This window comes from Suricata suricatta, chromosome 11 (assembly GCF_006229205.1).
Source record: "Suricata suricatta isolate VVHF042 chromosome 11, meerkat_22Aug2017_6uvM2_HiC, whole genome shotgun sequence".
Lineage (NCBI taxonomy): Eukaryota > Metazoa > Chordata > Mammalia > Carnivora > Herpestidae > Suricata > Suricata suricatta.
In genome coordinates this window covers 99,171,326-99,188,142 of record NC_043710.1, presented here as the reverse complement: position 1 = coordinate 99,188,142, position 16,817 = coordinate 99,171,326, and the positions used below count along the sequence as shown (strand labels likewise).

The 16,817-nt window shown below is 41.1% G+C and overlaps 1 protein-coding gene across 9 annotated transcripts in view; it reads left to right on the top strand.

Moving 5' to 3' along the window:
- ALKBH8 (alkB homolog 8, tRNA methyltransferase) overlaps window positions 1-16,352 on the top strand; it is a 36,439-nt gene extending 20,087 nt beyond the window's left edge. For 3 of the 9 annotated variants that reach the window (XM_029957668.1, XM_029957665.1, XM_029957667.1), the window contains exons 8-9: window positions 11,890-11,996; window positions 13,115-13,318. In XM_029957668.1, coding sequence (XP_029813528.1) covers window positions 11,890-11,996; window positions 13,115-13,253 — 246 coding nt within the window. In that variant the 3' untranslated portion in view covers window positions 13,254-13,318. Of the gene's footprint in view, window positions 1-718; window positions 897-11,889; window positions 11,997-12,471; window positions 12,723-13,114 lie in introns of those variants that run through there. The other 6 variants (XM_029957671.1, XM_029957666.1, XM_029957672.1 and 3 more) reach the window with 6 other exon arrangements.
- Window positions 16,353-16,817: the final 465 nt, after the last annotated feature.

Here is a 16,817-nt window from a genome sequence, read left to right as displayed (position 1 = left end):
AAACAAAGGGTTGCTTAACTGACTGGGCCACTCAGGTGCCTCTTACTTTATTTTTTCAAAGTACTCTCCACAACTAATGTGGGGCCTGAACCCACAGCCCCCAAATCAAGAGTTGCATGTCTGCCAGCTGAGTCAGCTTGGTGTCCCCAGTAAATATTTTTTTATTATGATGATTTCTGCACCTGAGTTGGCTGGGCAGTTGGGTCTTTGGTGAAGATTTTTCTACTGAATGCCTGCTAGAGGGCTGCATCTTTCATTGTATTACCTGCTCTCTCTCCAGGCTTATGCTTTTAGCAGATAGTTACTGAGTCCAGCTTGATCTTCTGAAAGCTTAAGGCATTGAATAAACTTTTTTGTGAGCTGTCTTGGGCAACCCCCTTTCTGTCTGGCGAGCGGAATGCTGTGGGCTGTGCGGGTTTTCTCCAGCCTGGTCTCTGCGTACTGTGCCCCGCACACGTTCTGATCCTGGAGGACTTCTCATCACCTCCTGTAGGTAGGGAACGACTCCTGGGCTACTTCTCTTTGAGGAGTTGTTGCCTTAACAGACAAATGTGTCATTATTTTCTGATCCTCAGCACAAATTGGGGGAAGAAAACAAAGCTACTTTCTTGAACTTGAAACAGCTACTACAGTCTGGCCCCTTGGCATCCTGGCTTTATCTTTAATCTCAAGTTGAGCCCTCACAATTTGTTTGTTCTTTTTTTTATCTTGATTCCAGGCCCCAGACTTCTGAGAGTCCTTGGGATATTCCCATCGGTGAAGTTCTGTCAGATAAGTTGTGTCTGCTGCATAGATCCTTTTTCCCTTCTCTGTCCTTGATGGCACGTTTGTGATATTTCCTCTCATCTCAGTAGTGTCCCCAGCATCAAAAAGACGACGGTCTGCCATCCAAGGGGGTATATATTTCTCCTCCGTTTTGTGCATGTGTGGGTGTGGGTGCATGTGTGCGTGCAGGGCCGCTTTGTATCCACAGCCGTGGTACGGCGCCTGTACATTGACTTCGGTGTGGGAAGAGAGTGTAACTTTCACGTGGCATAGTTAGTTTCATTAGTACAGACAACATGGTGTTGGGCCACATCTTCATTTTTCCTTTTATCCGGGGTGCCCCTGACATTCAGAACTTCTATGGAGGAGTAGATCTGCTGGTCTGTGGGCCAGAAATAAATGCTTTACTTTACTTGGTCCTGTTTGCTTTTATAATCAAATTCTATTTTCACGTAAGTATTTCCTCTCCTGACTTGTGTTCTGAAAATTCTTATTTTTGTGTAATTTTCTTATCTTTCAAGGTCTCTTAGAAGCCAAAATTCCCTTTTGTATCAATTGGGAAAATGAGGTCCTGCTCACTATTTTTTAATGTTTGTTTATTTTTGAGAGAGAAGGAGACACGGAATCTGAAGCAGGCTCCAGGCTCTGAGCTGTCAGCACAGAGCCCCACGTAGGGCTTGAACTCATGAACCATGAGGTCATGACCTGAGCCAAAGTCCAAGGCTAAACCGACTGAGTCTCCCAGGTGCCCCAAGGTTCTGCTGACAATTTTAAAAGTGTACTCTTTATCTCCTTTCTATGCAGTAATATTCATGCCCTTACAGTAAGGATAAAGGCAAAGAGATATGCCTATTTCGGCCAGTAATCTGCTGAGTCTGTTTCATGTTGCAACATCATAAAATAGAACATTTTGTTGTTTTTGGAGCCTTCCAAGTACCAATTCTTGGATCTTTTCAGGTAGAATTTGTACATTTGTTTTGTAGCAAGATAGCAGCATTATGTCACTCCAGGTACGTAGAACTGGAATAAAATATCAGTTGAGTGCAGAAAACTACACTAGAGGCCAATTTTAGGAGATGAAGTTGGAACCACTGGTTGGCTGCTCGCTGAGAAGTCACTGAAATTTGGGGATAATAGTAATAAAAGATACATACATGTTGCAAACATTTTGTTTTAACTCACATATAAATTTACTCACCAGCATTTTGATGTGGGTCCTTTGTGTGAGAGTCCACGGTCTGCCTTGTCTTTCTGGTTTTCATTCCTTTAAAGCAAAGCAAAAGCTATGGAACCTCCTAGGGTTTTAGCTTTTGATGTTTTTATTTCCAAGGTTTTATTATTGAACTGTCACATCTGTTACAACAGTTCATTATTTTGTCCACTTCTACTGAGTTTGTCAACAGCATTCAACCTGATTTATAGAGGAAAGAAACCTATCTTAAGTCCGTTTCATTGGTTTGCATCATAGACCATTAAACCAGGTACCCGCGCAACAGGTGTGGATGGCAGAGTGCTTGGCTTATTCAGCTACAGCCCAGCCGGTGAGAGGAGACGTGTGTGAGCCTGTTGGAGGGTTGCTGGGGGTCAGCAAACACTCAGGCCGTGTTGTGCTTTCCAGGAGTAATGGCGCATTTTCACAAGCAATGTGGGAGATAGAAAAATATTTCCAGCCTTGACGGCCCTGTCCCTGTTATGCCCAGATTTTAATATCGCCCCCAAAAACCAGAGACTGCCAGGGAGGCCTAATCACGCATTCAAAAGCAAAGGGCTTTATTACGGGCTTATATAAGCACAGGCTCACAGACTCCACCAATGTACTGGATCCATGTGGAGTGGGCCCCGAAAGAAGGCAGGGCGGGGCCCTTATGAGTTTGGGAAGGGGGAGTTACAGGAAATTGTGACATAGGTACAGTGATCCAATCATTATTTATACAATATTTTTGACAGCAGGTTTAACCATTCACATTGCCTAGAATATTTGTTACTTTTGGTGGGACCCAATCACAACATTTAGAGTATTGACCAATCAGAGTGGGCCCAGGACCCTCACATAGGGTGTGACTAGTCTTAGCCTCCATCTTTAGGCCCGCCCTTAGAAATGTTAAAGGTGTTAGCTGGCCTTTCCCGATTGGGTGTTACAAGGGTGGTCCCTCCTGCCTTGGGCACTGTGTGCCCTTCTATTGTCTCATGGAGTCAGTTTCAGACCTGCGTCCTTACATCCCTACCTCAGACTTTATACTTGAATATCCATCTCTCTAAAAGATGTTTTCTTTTTTTCTAAATCTGAACTCATTGTCTTTGTCTTCAGTCATTTACCTCCCACTGCTATTCTCCCATACAAAACAGAAAGACTTTGGTTCTTCCTCAGTTACCTGCTCTGTTTAATTGTCTACCAATCGATCAGTATAGAACCTGGGAAACATTCCTGACATACGTTTCTAAGATTGTGAATTTTGCTTTCAAGTAGTTTTCACTACACCCTATAACATTTTCTTCTAAGAACAGCTCCTAGAGGTGTAATTGTCAGTAAGTGGCACCTGTTAAAAGAAAGCCTCACCACTCTCAAGATAATGAATGTGCCCTCCGTCCCTTAACACCTTAGGTTACATGGTATTTTCCAGAGGTTTTTTATACAGGAGTCATGCAGTATATACTCTTTGCTGTATGGTTTCTTTCACTTATCACAATTACTTGAGATTCAGTCAGCGTCAAAGCTTAATTGGTTATCTTTACTTTTTTGCTGAAGAGTATAAGAACTTCAGAACGCTTTAACTCCATGACTCCCTTATAATTTACAGACTGTTATTAGTATGCATTTGAATTCTCTTCACTTTTTTTGGCTGCTTCCCTGATTTATGCCCTCAGAGATCATACCATTTTCTGTACTCTTCGTTCTTTGATCTCAGACCTCCCATCTGAGATCATTTTCCTTTTCCACAGTGTACAACTTTTAAATTTCCTTTCATCCAGGCGTGCTGCTGGCTGCCCTGTTCTGTCTGCAGTGTCTTCAGCTCAGCTTCATCCTTCAGGCTCCGCTCACTGGGTACAGCATTTGCAGTTGGCAGTTCCTTATAGTGTGTGCAGGATTTCACTGACTTCCTTGTGGCTCCTGTTACCACTCTCATGACCTTTCTTTATTTCTCTGGCTTCTCTTAAGATTTTTTTTCTTTATCTTGTGTTTTCTTTACTTTTATTTTTTTAAAGCATTTATTAAAAAAATTTTTTTTTGGTTAACATTTATTTATTATTGAGAAACAGAGAGAGACAGAGCATGAGCATGGGAGGGGCAGAGAGAGGACACAGAATCTGAAGCAGGCTCCAGGCTCTGAGCTGTCAGCACAGAGTCCAGCGTGGGGCTCGAACCCACAAGTGGTGAGACCGTGACCTGAGCCAAAGTCAGACGGTCAACCGACTGAGCCAGCCAGATGCTTTTATTTTGATGTGCCTGATTATTCTGCTTATTTTGGTGGGTTTATTTACTCTTGGGATTTATCGGGTTTCTTGATCCTATGGATTTTTTTCCCCATCAATTTTGAAAAACGTTGAGCCATTATCCCTGTAGATTTTGCCTCTGTGCTGTTCTCTGTCCATCTGCCTGTTTTCTGTAGACTTTATTTTGCTTGCCCTCTCTTCTGTGTTTAGTGTATTTTGTCTGTCCATGCTCTATTCCAGACAGTTTATTCTGTCACTGATTCTTTTTTTCAGCCATGTCTGATTGCTATTAAACCCATTCATCAGTGGCCTAGTTTCAGTCATGGTATTTATTTGTTATGGAGTATCTACTTGGTTTTTTTTTTTTTCATGTTTACGGTGTCTTTTAAAAAAATCATTTCCAGTTCTCTGCTGAAATTTTCAGGCTTAGCATTTATATCTGTAAACTTGGTAAGAATCTGTTTTATAGCCTGTATCTGATATTTATGTATTTGAGGTCCCTCTGGTTCATTTCTGTTCTTTAGAAATACCTAGAGATATTTCTCTAGACTACCTTTTTCTAGAGCAGGTACTGCGGTTTATTCCGATTCAGAATGTCTGAGATGAAGGCTGTCTCATGGACAATTAATTATGATATTTAGCTAGAATTCTGAGTCGTTGAGTTACAATATGTATAGTATCAGCACCAAAGGCAGTAGGATTTCATATTAATCTTTCACCAAATAAATAGAAATGAAGTAACATAGGCACCCAGTGGCAGCTGTAATGATCATCCAATCAAATGTCCCGTTGTAGTGCTAGAAACTGAAAAAGTCGGTCTGTGTGTCTTGTGTCCAGATCCTTAGGTTTTCGCACAGGGATCAGGTTCAGCATTGGACAAGTTGGGAGAGTTGGGTTCTAGCTTATCTCTATTGGTAACTCACAGATTGAAGTTGAAAAGTAAAATTCAATAATTTTTGAATTTTAGTTGTACCGCGTTGAGAAGAATTTAACAGTAAGCTGCCGCTCCTACTGCCGATGCTAACGTTAGCATGGGTCTCACGCCAGCAAGGAGGAGTTGTTTTTGGTGCATATTTCATAGTTTTTGGTTTTTTGTTTTGTTTGTAATTGAGATGTAATTGACATAACATTGTATTAGTTTTGGGTGTAACACTGTATTAGTTTTGGGCATGCACCATAATGACTTGGCATATGTGTATTTTGCAGAATGATCCCCACAGTTAGTCTGGTCAGTGTCTATCCATACATATCATTACAGTTTTTTCCCCTTGTGATGAGAGCTTCTAAGATCTCTCAGCAGCTTTCAAATACATACCACGGTATTACTCTTAGTCATCATGCTGTACCTTACGTCCCCACGATTTACTGCTCTGTGCCTGGAAGTTTGTTCATGCATCTCACCCACCCCGCACTCCCTGCCTTTGGCAACCCCATCTGTTCTCTATCTGTGCATTTGGTGTTTTTCCTTTTTTGTATTCCACATATTAAGTGAGCTCATGTGCCATGTCTTTCTCTGTTTGACTTATTTTACTCAGCATAATGCCCTCCTGGTCCAGGTCCATTCATGTTGTCACAAATGGCAAGATATCTTTCTTTTTAATGGCTGAATAATATTCTGTTGTGTATAAATATCACATCTTCTTTATCCATTCATCTATCGATGGACACTTAGGTTGTTTCCATGTCCTGGCTGTTGTAAACAGTGCTGCTATGAACATGAAGGTGCAGAGATCTTTTTGAGTTAGTGCTTTCATTTCTTTTGGGTAAATGCCCAGAAGTAGAATTGCTGGATCGGAGGGTAGTTCTAGTTTTAACTTTTTGAGGAACCTCCACACTGTTTCCCCAGGGGCTGCACCAGTTTGCATTTCCACCAGCACTGCACAAGTTTTCTCTTTTCTCCACATCTTTAACTCTTTAATACTTGTTTGACTTTTCGTCCTTCCTCCTCCCTCCGTTCCTTCCTTCTGATGGTAGCCATTCTAAGAGATGTGAGGTGGTATCTCGTTATAGTACCTGTGAAAGCTAGTCCAATAAGTGAGTTTTGCTCTGTGAGGAGTAAGCTAGGGCGTCAGGAATAGATACACTCATGACTACTATAGTTCTTTTTATTTTAGCTGTCTCACTGTGGTTATCTGTGTATATGAATCTGTTGACTTACTTTGTTTAAGGAGGAAAGCTCAGAAAATAAATAAATGGAATTTTGGAAGCTTTCTGTCCAAAAATATAAGGTACATCACCCTGCTCTTTTCAAATCAATTGTTTATGGTGACTTTATTGATTCAAAAATATTTTTTGAGTATAATCTACTAGACAGAATCTAACAAGTAAATCAGGATAAAATAAAAAAGCCAAAATGTTTCATTACCTTTGGAGTTTTGTCATATATAAAGTAAAACTAAATTTGACTGAAGTGGTTTGTAATTGACTCTTGTTTTTGGATTCCGATTTTGGGGGATGTGGATTTTCCTTTCACAGTTCCTGCAGAAGAATGAAGCCTCCATGTGATAAATGAAAGCTGATAGCAAGTTGTCCCAGTGCAAACTCGTGAGCATGAATATGTTACAGGCACGTGAAGTAAGCCCTTGTAATATTCAGTGGTGGCTGAAGTATCTCCAGTTCAGCGTCTTTTCTTTTCCAAGCTTGTTCTTCTGTTGAGCAATGTTTACTTTGCTTTCTTTTGTGCCTCTTGCAAATATATTTAGACCATTAAACTAAAGAAATGCTTCCACTTTTGTTTTACATTCTACTTGAGCTCAGCCAGACAAAACAGTTCAAAATCATGTGTATTTGGGGAGAAGATGCAGAGATGCCAGCTTCTATGCTTTCAGCAGCGGAGCCTCGTTTTGTAAGGCAGAGTTGTTTTTGAAAGGTGGAATTTGCTGACATATGCTCTCAAGTAGAGTTGTTTGTGGTGTTTTCTTCTAAGATGTCAGCCTAATGTTGCTTGTTTCACCTGTCCCCTTCCCAGGCAGGCGGGTTGCCAGGTGTGGAGCCTAAATGCAGGCGTGGTCCCTGACGAGCGGGGAGTTTTCACCCCAGGAACTCACATGGTGCTCTGCCTCTCGCATCCCCTCTCAGAGGTGGGGGGGCGGTGTTTGGGCCACAGTGGCAGTTCGCTCCTGCACGGACTACTTGAGGGACCACTTTGCTGTGCCTCAAAGTGCCATCTCGTCTGTGTGTTCTGATGTGCGGCTTTGCCCTCATGACTAGAATATTGAGGCCTGGACATTACAAAATTGCTTCTGACTGCAGAACGGGGGAGTAGAGTTTGTTTACAGTGATTTTCAAGTGGGAGAGCCTGGGTCTCGAATGTCCGGGGCGTGTGGGTTCCATGGTTTCTTTCCTTTGAGTGTCACAAGACTTGGTGACCTTGACTTCTCAGCTTTCAAGCAATTTAGCAAATTTCAAGGGTCCCGTTTTTGTTGTTGTTTGGAAACATCTTGCTAATAAGAGTCAGGGAAGGGAAATAGGTTTGTTTTAGTCTTTGATGTTAATGTGCTTTAGAGAATGGAAACTGAGCACACTTATATGGTGTAGGTAGGAGATTGAAAGGTCATTGACATCAGCCATTTTTCTCCAAGTGTCCCGGAGAAAATTTCCCCTTTGTTCCTCTGCTCTGGAATAATACGGTCTATCAGCAGACTTTTCTTCCAGCTACTTTCCAGCTTAGCAAAGTATACATTTAGGGGCATCATGTTTTGTAGAGAGACAGAAAACTATTATTTGTTTGACTAAAAATGTTCTAAGTTCCTCTTCTCCCCCGTAGTGGACTGATTATCTCGTGATACACTGGGATTCTGTATTTATGACCCAAGGAAAGTATGTAAACAGTTTTGACATGACCCGTATCTTTCTGTAAATAGTTTGTAGCTTCAGTTTTGTATACTTACATTCGTGACTCTCTTTCCTTTTCCTTTTCTCGTTTCCCACTTGTCCAAATGTGGTAGACACGGCCTGGAAGACACATGTAGAGTCACTTGTTTGCCATTTAAAAAAATGTTTATTTATTTATTTTTGAGGAAGCGAAGCAGGGGTGAGATTGCGCGGGCAGAGAGGGAGAGAGAATCCCAAGCAGCTCCACGCTGTCATCTCAGAGCCCCGTGTGTGACTGGAACTCAAAAACCATGAGATCGTGACATCAGCTGAGCCTGTAGCTTAAAACCACCTGAGCCATCCTGGAGCCCCCTTGTTTGCTATTTAAAATAGGCACATTCTTGCTTCATGTGGATCCAATGAAAACATCAGTGCAGTCACAGAAGATTCATATTTGACAGGCAGTGGGCAGCAGATGGACCTCTCTCTCCTGCAGCGTTCTGAGCTGTGGGATAATTTCTTCTGTCAAATATGGTGACTTCTGCCCGATCAGCCTTCATCATTCTCTGTGACTCACACATCATGCTTCACATCATGTTGTCTCCTGTACATACACTGTTCAGGGTTTTAGAAGGTTCATGATCTCAATCCGAATTTCTAACCAGTAAGGATCCAGGTTAAGTTTGTCTTCTTTCTTGGAAGCGCTCCCAGCCGCAGTGTACTCTTCATTTTCCTACTGAGCGGACACGGAGATCTGTTTATTTCATGTACTTTTCTGTCATGAATCATCTTGACTTGAGGGACAGAGTGAGGGCTGTGTCTGGGGTTTTTATTTCTGTTGTACTTTGGACGCATAAAGGTTTCATAAGATCAGAGAGTCTAGAATTTTGTGTTTGCTTGCTTTGAACTGAACATCATTCTCCGTCACACCTCGCAGACTTTCTGGGACCTTGATCTTTATTGACTTTGCCATCTCGGAAAATAAGGAAAATAGGTAAAACCAAAAGGAATAATTGGAAAAAGCTCCTGTGGGGCAAAGCTGTCCTGTTGGCAGAATGATTTGGCAGTTGCTGGGAACGTTATTGATTGTGAATCCTTTGTGAATTTTTTAAAAAGTCTTTTCTTTTTTGTCTTAACAAGCATTGTTTAGTTAAGATACAGATATTTTAAATAAATATGATGATAATGGCAGTCTTTTATGATGGACTGTTTTAAGAAAAATTTAGTTTTCTTTTAATTTCATAAATAAAAATTACTTTCTTAAATTGAAAACAACTAAACTCTCACATTGTGTACCCGTGAGGTAATAGAAAACATATACATTGGCCTTTGTCCCCAATTCCTGGCACAGAACTTCTAACACACTTGCAAATTTCCCAAATAAGAGGAGAACGAGGAGCAGTGTTTGTTGTAATGTTGGGTCCTTCACCCAGGTTCCTGACATAGACTGCCTACGTCCCTGGGAATCCCCGGGGGGATGGCAGTGTCCTGTTCTAGTGACATGGCGGGTGGTGGCTGGCCACCAGAAAGACAAAGCCAAGGTTAGAAGCTTGGAATTTTCAGTCCCGTTCCCTTTCCTCCACAGGGGAAAGTTAGTAACCAATCATGCCTACGTGATGAGGCCTTCGTAAAAATCCCAGTAGTATGGGGCTCAGAGAGCTGCTGGGCTGGTGAATGTGTGGAGGTGCTGGGAGAGGAGCACACTCTCGAGGCCCTGGAGGCTGTGCACCCCTTCCCACGCGCCGTGTCCTGTGTGTCTCTTCCGTGTGGATGTTCATCTGGGTCCTTTATCATATCATTTTATAATAAAGTGGTAAACAGTGAGTAAACCGTTCTTCTGAATTCTGTGAGCCTGTCTGGCAAACTAATAGATCATCATTAATAAGTATTGTGTATTTTCTAACCTAATTTCCATAAAATTTGGCTTATTTGGTAGTGTCTTTTTCTTCCTTGAAACTTGACTTCTGTATTCAGAACAAATATTTCCCAAATAATTAGTGTCGAGTTTATACTCGTTAGTTCTGATCATTTGTTTAAACTGAGATTTCCCTATTTTAAAATCATTACTCTCTGCTGATGGAAGGAAATGTGTTTGAATTTCACAAGTAAATAGGCACCGTATATTTGTAACGCACGTTGAGTGGTAATTAGCCAGGACCTGCAACGTCTGGGTGGACGAGGACATGTTTCTCACCCACCGTTGTGGCCTTTGATATCTCACACAGTGAAAACTAAATATTCACCTAAGGAGTCAATGGGAGTCCAGTCTCTCAGAATAGTTTCCTGTCAGCAGTTTTCATTTTCTTAAGCCACAAATGATTTCCTCCAATAAAAAAAAATTAATAAGTGTGCTTGTCATTCTTTCCTCTGTGTGGACCTTAGTGTTTCTTTAGAAGATTGAAACCCACATGTATTGGTTTAAAAAGTGAGTCAAAGTGGGTTTTTCTCCCCTTTCCCCAACATTTTAGTATGAAAATTTTCATATAGGAAAATTGAACGAACTGTAAGCAGATACCTATACACACCACCTAGAACATACAGTTACCTTTTTAACTTATTTGCTTTATCAAATACTTATTCATCTATCCATTCTCTTATGAGTCCGTCATCTTACAAATACATTTTGGAAAGCTGTGGGTATCACTATACTTCACCCCCATAACTTAAGAATTCATCTGCAGTGCTTATAAATATGTTTTTAGAGCATCGTTATTTGAAATTCCAAATGTGGTTATTTGGAACAGATAATTGTTAGAAAATGAAGTTCTATCATTTTACTTTATTTTCCATATTTCCAAAAGCAGATGAGAAAGGAGAAAAGCAGCTTGGCTCTGTATAATTCTTTGTAGTTTATGAAGAATTTTCATGTCTATTATCTACTTAGAACAGATACTAGTAGTAGCTAACAGTTATGAGGCGAGGTACTGTGCTAAAAGTTCACCTTTAACAAAGATGTTATGCTAAATGCTGTTCATCCTGCTGACACTTGGTTGTCATATTTATTTTTCAAGTGGATTGATTTGTTCACTTAAAGATATTTTTTAGCCTGATGGCATGCCTTCTAAGGTCACCTTTGTCAGCTGCTCCTGTGTTTAGACTGAACTCTTTGGTGTTTGGGTTCTTGAGGACAAAAATAGTTTTCTAGGCGTTGTATCTTAATAGGTTGTTATTCATAATAATATTTGAGTACAACTTAGGAAGAGTTACTGAAGATGTTCCTGTGTTGTTTGATTGTCTCCTATAAATTAGCCTTTAGTATCCAATATGTTATATGACTTTAAAGGCAAAATGGGTTATATGAGAATAGGCATCTAATAGTTATTTGGGGGGGTTATTAATTAATTTTTAATATCCTTTGAATAATTATATTATAGAATTTTTATGCTTATGCACCAGATATTGTCATTTATATTAATTATATATATTTAATTCATGTAATAATCCTATAAGGACTGAGGAAACTGAGGCACAGAGGGGTTAACTGGCTTGTCCTGGGTCATATGGTGAGTAAATGGAAGAGTCAGGATATGAATGTTTCAGCCCCCAGTCCTAGCATTTGACCACTGCCCCAGTGTTTTGCATTGTATGTGTGGTCCTCAGACCACCTGCATCATAATTTCCTGGGGTGACTGTTAGAAATGCAGTTTCCTGAGTCTTATCTTTGACCTGCTGAGTTTGAGCCTATGGGTGAAATGTTCATTCAGTTGATTTTTATGTGCACTGAAGAGTTTGAGGCCCATCATGCTGTATTCTTCTGTAAGCATTATCATGCTTCAATCCCTGTTAACCTAGAATGAGAGCCAGAATCAATGAATCATTCTTGCCCTTGGAGTACATGACATTTTGGATTCATCTTCATGCTTTTGTTTTTCCTTCCAGGTTGTCATGGACTTTAAGCACCCAGACGGCATCACAGTGCCGGTTTTGTTGCCTCGTCGGAGTTTGCTGGTGATGACCGGAGAATCTAGGTACCTCTGGACACATGGGTATGTATGGAAGTGACCTTGGTGCCAGAATACCTCTTGCTTTATGACAGTTCTCATTCCTCTTCTGCTTGAGCTGCCAGAGCCAGGCCCCATGTCTGCACACTGAGGTGTCCAGGTTTAAACCCCCAGGGATATCTGTGCCCCTTTTTTGGTAAATCTTAACCTTTCATTTTGATACAAGTCAAGTTTAATGGGAAGTTGCAAGCATAGTATAAGGAATAACTCTCAGCTTTCACCTAGATTTACCATTTGTGAACATTTTACCCTGTGTTTTATTTCTCTTATACATATTATCATTGTTATTGTTGAGTCATTCGAGAACAAGTTGCAGACATCATGATCCTTTACTCTGCCATGCCTCATTGTCATTTCCCTTTTCAAAGGGTTGTGAAAAGCAAAAGCAACAGAGAATATGTCACAGAAACCGTATGTGGCCCTGTATGCCTGAAATATTGGCTATTTAATCCTGTTACAGAAAAAGTTTGCCAACCCCCGTGATAGAAAACTGCTGCGCAACTCAAATTCAGATAATTCAACATCGATAAAAATACTCTTAGCACAGTCTTCTACAAACCATCTTCATATTTGCTGGTTGTACTTCATAGTTCAGTCCTGTTGAAGACTGCCAGTGGTTAAAGGAGCAAAACCAGATTTTACTTGAACCGTTGCAGTCGAAGAAGAGGGACCGCAGTATAGAGCTGGGCTGGATTCCAAATACAAGGAAAGGTTGGGATTGATAGCCAAGGAGCTGGGGTAGGGGCGGGGCGGTGCCAGTAGATGGAAAATTACAAAGAGGAGAAACATCATTGATAGGGCAGGGGTGAGAGGGCTAAATTTACCATAGAATTATTGCAGATCAGGGGTCACCTGGGGGTGCCAGCTGGGGAGTAAAGAATATGGTTGGTGATTGAGGATGATCAGATATTGAGAGTGAGGGATTCTGGTTAAACTGACTCAGTAGGAATCTATCTAATATTAGGTTCTTGGAGGACATGCCCAAGGATGGGGCTGAGTCAGGCTCAGAGAAACCTGATTAAAGTTTAGTGAATCAGAGGATCTTTGCTAGTGTTTTATAGTATGCTTCCCCTCTGATCTGGGATCTGTCTGTGAATTCGCAGTGCCCTGCCCTCTGATCTGGGATCCGTCTGTGAGTTCACAGTGCCCCTGCCCTCTGATCTGGGATCTGTCTGTGAGTTCGCAGTGCCCTCCCCTCTGATCTGGGATCCGTCTGTGAGTTCGCAGTGCCCTGCCCTCTGATCTGGGATCCGTCTGTGAGTTCACAGTGCCCTGCCCTCTGATCTGGGATCTGTCTGTGAGTTCGCAGTGCCCTTCCCCTCTGATCTGGGATCCGTCTGCGAGTTCCCAGTGCCCTTCCCCTCTGATCTGGAATCCGTCTGTGAGTTCGCAGTGCCCTTCCCCTCTGATCTGGGATCCGTCTGTGAGGTCACAGTGCCCACCCCTCTGATCTGGGATCCGTCTGTGAGTTCGCAGTGCCCTTCCTGTGAGTTCGCAGTGCCCTTCCCCTCTGATCTGGGATCCGTCTATGAACAATTCCTCAACTTCTCTTTGTGTTTCATGATTTTTGCATATTTAAGGGGGCTTGTTTTGTTTCTAGAATATATCTCACTTTGAGTTTGTTTGACTCTAATCTCAAAGAAACGGGTTATACGCACTTTGGGCAAGAATATATCGTCAGTCTTGAGAAGGGAAGCACCACATCAGTAAATTTATTTACTAATATTCTACTTAAAATACTGCTGAGTTCTATACTTACTAGTAATGTCCTGCTGGGAGATGATGCATTTGTATAAGAATTCAAGGAAATGAACATATAAATGAATTTGTAACCAGTCTTGAATGTGACCCATAAAAACCAATGGCCTGATTTTGTGCAATGAGGCTTAAATTTACCTGATCTGTTTTTCATGGCCATCTAAAATATTTTCACTTACAGTAAATGAAATATGTGTGGTGATCCAGTGGTTTCAAGTATTCCTAGAATTTTGAGAATATTCACATTTTCTTTCTTTAAGCATTTGTGCTGTCGGTAACCTTTAAATTTAAGAGTAATGGTGTTTCAGCAAATACAAAATGAAAAATGACTTTTCATAGGCCTGCGTTATAAACATATTTTAATCTGCTCTGGATAATGGTACAGATTAATTCTCCTGAACATCATTTTGATCACTTTATTTTCTCTTTCACAGTATATTGTGCTGTCCAGTGTTGAGAGTAGTTATCTCTGGAAGATTAAACTGCAGGCAATATTTATTTTTAAGCCTTTCTCTAGAATCAAAACTCTTTCCAATAATTTCAGAGGAAAAAAACCCCTTCAGTATTATTTTTAATGGTTACCATTGATACCCATCATGTGACTTTGCGTATGTGTATTGGGAAGAGGAAGAGAGTGGATAGGTTAGGGAGGGAGGGGCTACAGGTAGAGACAGGAATAGAGAGACTGAGCAAACAATGACACACCAACTGTGGAGGTATTCATCAGAATCTCTGGGTGGACTGGAGAAGAGATTGAAAAAGCACATATAATACACTTAAAAATATGTATAAACCACCTTACTAATGATCTCTGTGCTGAAAACAAAGCCGTAGAAGCACTGCTGAGGGGTATGAATCGACGAAGGGTGATTTGAGGTGTCTGGCTGGCTCGCTTGGTAGAGCATGTGACTCCTGATCTTGGGGTTTTGAGTTTGAGCCCGACGTGGGGTGTAGAGTTTACTTTTAAAAAGAGGTTAATTAACTCTGCCCTGTAATGTTAATTACAAACTCTTAATTTGATCCAGTTCAGATTTCCTATTCTAGTCATTATGCCCTGAATCAAAGACGGCAGGCGGGCAGCACATGGGTCAGAACAGGTCAGGCCTGTTCTCTTTGGCTGGGCAGTGGAGGTCTGTGTGGCAGCACATTACAACATGGCGCACAGATAAAAATCAGGAGCTTTCACATAAAAATCTGCGTCTTCAGTGTCTTTTGAAGATTGGGAACTGTGGCAACATCGGGCCCTCGTAATCCTTGACCACAGTATTAGGAACAGTCAGTGGCCTTCTTTAGATGAGGTGGATGATCTCACGTTCTCTGCGGTTCCCGCCACGTTTTGTGGTTCCCCGCACTGAGGCTGTGCATCAGCTGTCACTTACCACTGTGCTTGCGCTGTCATGTTTATCTTGTGACAGAGTCACCTGAAAACTAAATCGATCTGGTCTGTGTTACAGGCAGGGAATGGAAAGCTGGAATGGGTGGAAGAGAACACTTTGTTGTTTGGAAATGAAACTACTTTAGCATGTTTAATGGCAAGTGACATTTCTAAACAAGCCCCCCGTTTCACTCCTTGAGGGAATTTGACTGCCTTGGGAGGAGCTTATTTATAAGTTTATTTGGCTCTCCTTTTAAATTACTTTTGGAGCATTTTCTTTGTGCTGGCCTTTGTGCTCAGAGTCTCCCACAATCTGCTCACTTACATAGTCACAGTGGGAAGTTCGTTGCACGCTCTGTCCCCTTTGTTCAAGGAGATTGATTGGAGCATAAAGAGGTTATGCTTGTGCAGAGTCATAGGACCCTTACGTGGCAGAGCCGAGATGAGAAGCCAGGCAGTCTGGCCTCAGGATCCGTGCCCTTAACCGTGGCTGTACAGCCGGACTGGATTGCCCTCTTGCCTCCGAATTTATGCGGTGCCCTCTGTGCCCTCTAGCCTTCCTGCCCGCGGCAGCCTCTCAGGGCAGTAAGCTTTCTTTTCCTAGGTTTTTAAATAGAGCTCAACTTTGACCTTCTTTATAATTTATAAAACTTCTTCTGGGTACATTAGCCTGAAATAATTTCTCCCTTAAACTCCTAAAGATTGTATGACCTTGAGATCTTTCTTCTATTAAGCTATTTTTTAAATCTAAAAAATGTTTTGTCTTTCTATTTAAGATTTTTTCAACTAGATTATAATTTGATTACAGAAGGAAAAAAAGATGTTCAGTAGTGTTTAAAGAATTGATTATTCTTAACCCATGGAGTACCTGTTCTGAAAAATCTGAGATTAGTGCCAAAACCGGTTAAGTATTGCTTGGCCTTTGTCTGAGATTTAATTCTAGGCAAGTAAAGTAATTGACTTAAAAGAGCCATAATAGAGAACTACTTAGTCCTCAAGAGAGAAGTTTATTTGCTAATAAGAGTTTCAAGATAACTCATTGTTCTGAAATATCTTGACTGCATTTAATACCATGGCTTTAATCATTTTCAGCTATCAGGGTAAAAATCATATAAATTCAGGCAATGACTCCTTGCTTTTACTTCTAAAAAATTGCCTTCAGTGCAAGCTGTTTTTTAAATTTTTTAATGTTTATTTATTTTTGAGAGAGAGACAGACAGCAACAGCATGAATGGGGGAGGTGCGGCAGAGAGAGAGGGAGACACAGAATCCAAAGACAGGCTCCAGGCTCTGAGCTAGCTGTCAGCACAGAGCCTGATGCGGGACTCGATTCCATGAACCGCAAGATTATGACCTGAGCCTGACACTCAACTGACTGAGCCACCCAGACACCCCCCCTTTTTTTAAAATTTTTTTTCTTTTTCTTTTTTTTAAGTGCAAGCTATTTTCAAAGAGTCATTCCTAACTTGTTTTATGAGACCAGCATTACCCTGACACAAAAACCTGTCAAGGACATTACAATGAAAGGAAATTATAGACCAGTATCATAGCAGAGATGAAAAAAATCCGTAACAATATATTAGAAAATCTAATTGTATGACATATATAAAAAAAATACATCGTGACCAACTAGAGTTTATCACAGGATTGCAAGATTGGTTTAATATTTGGAA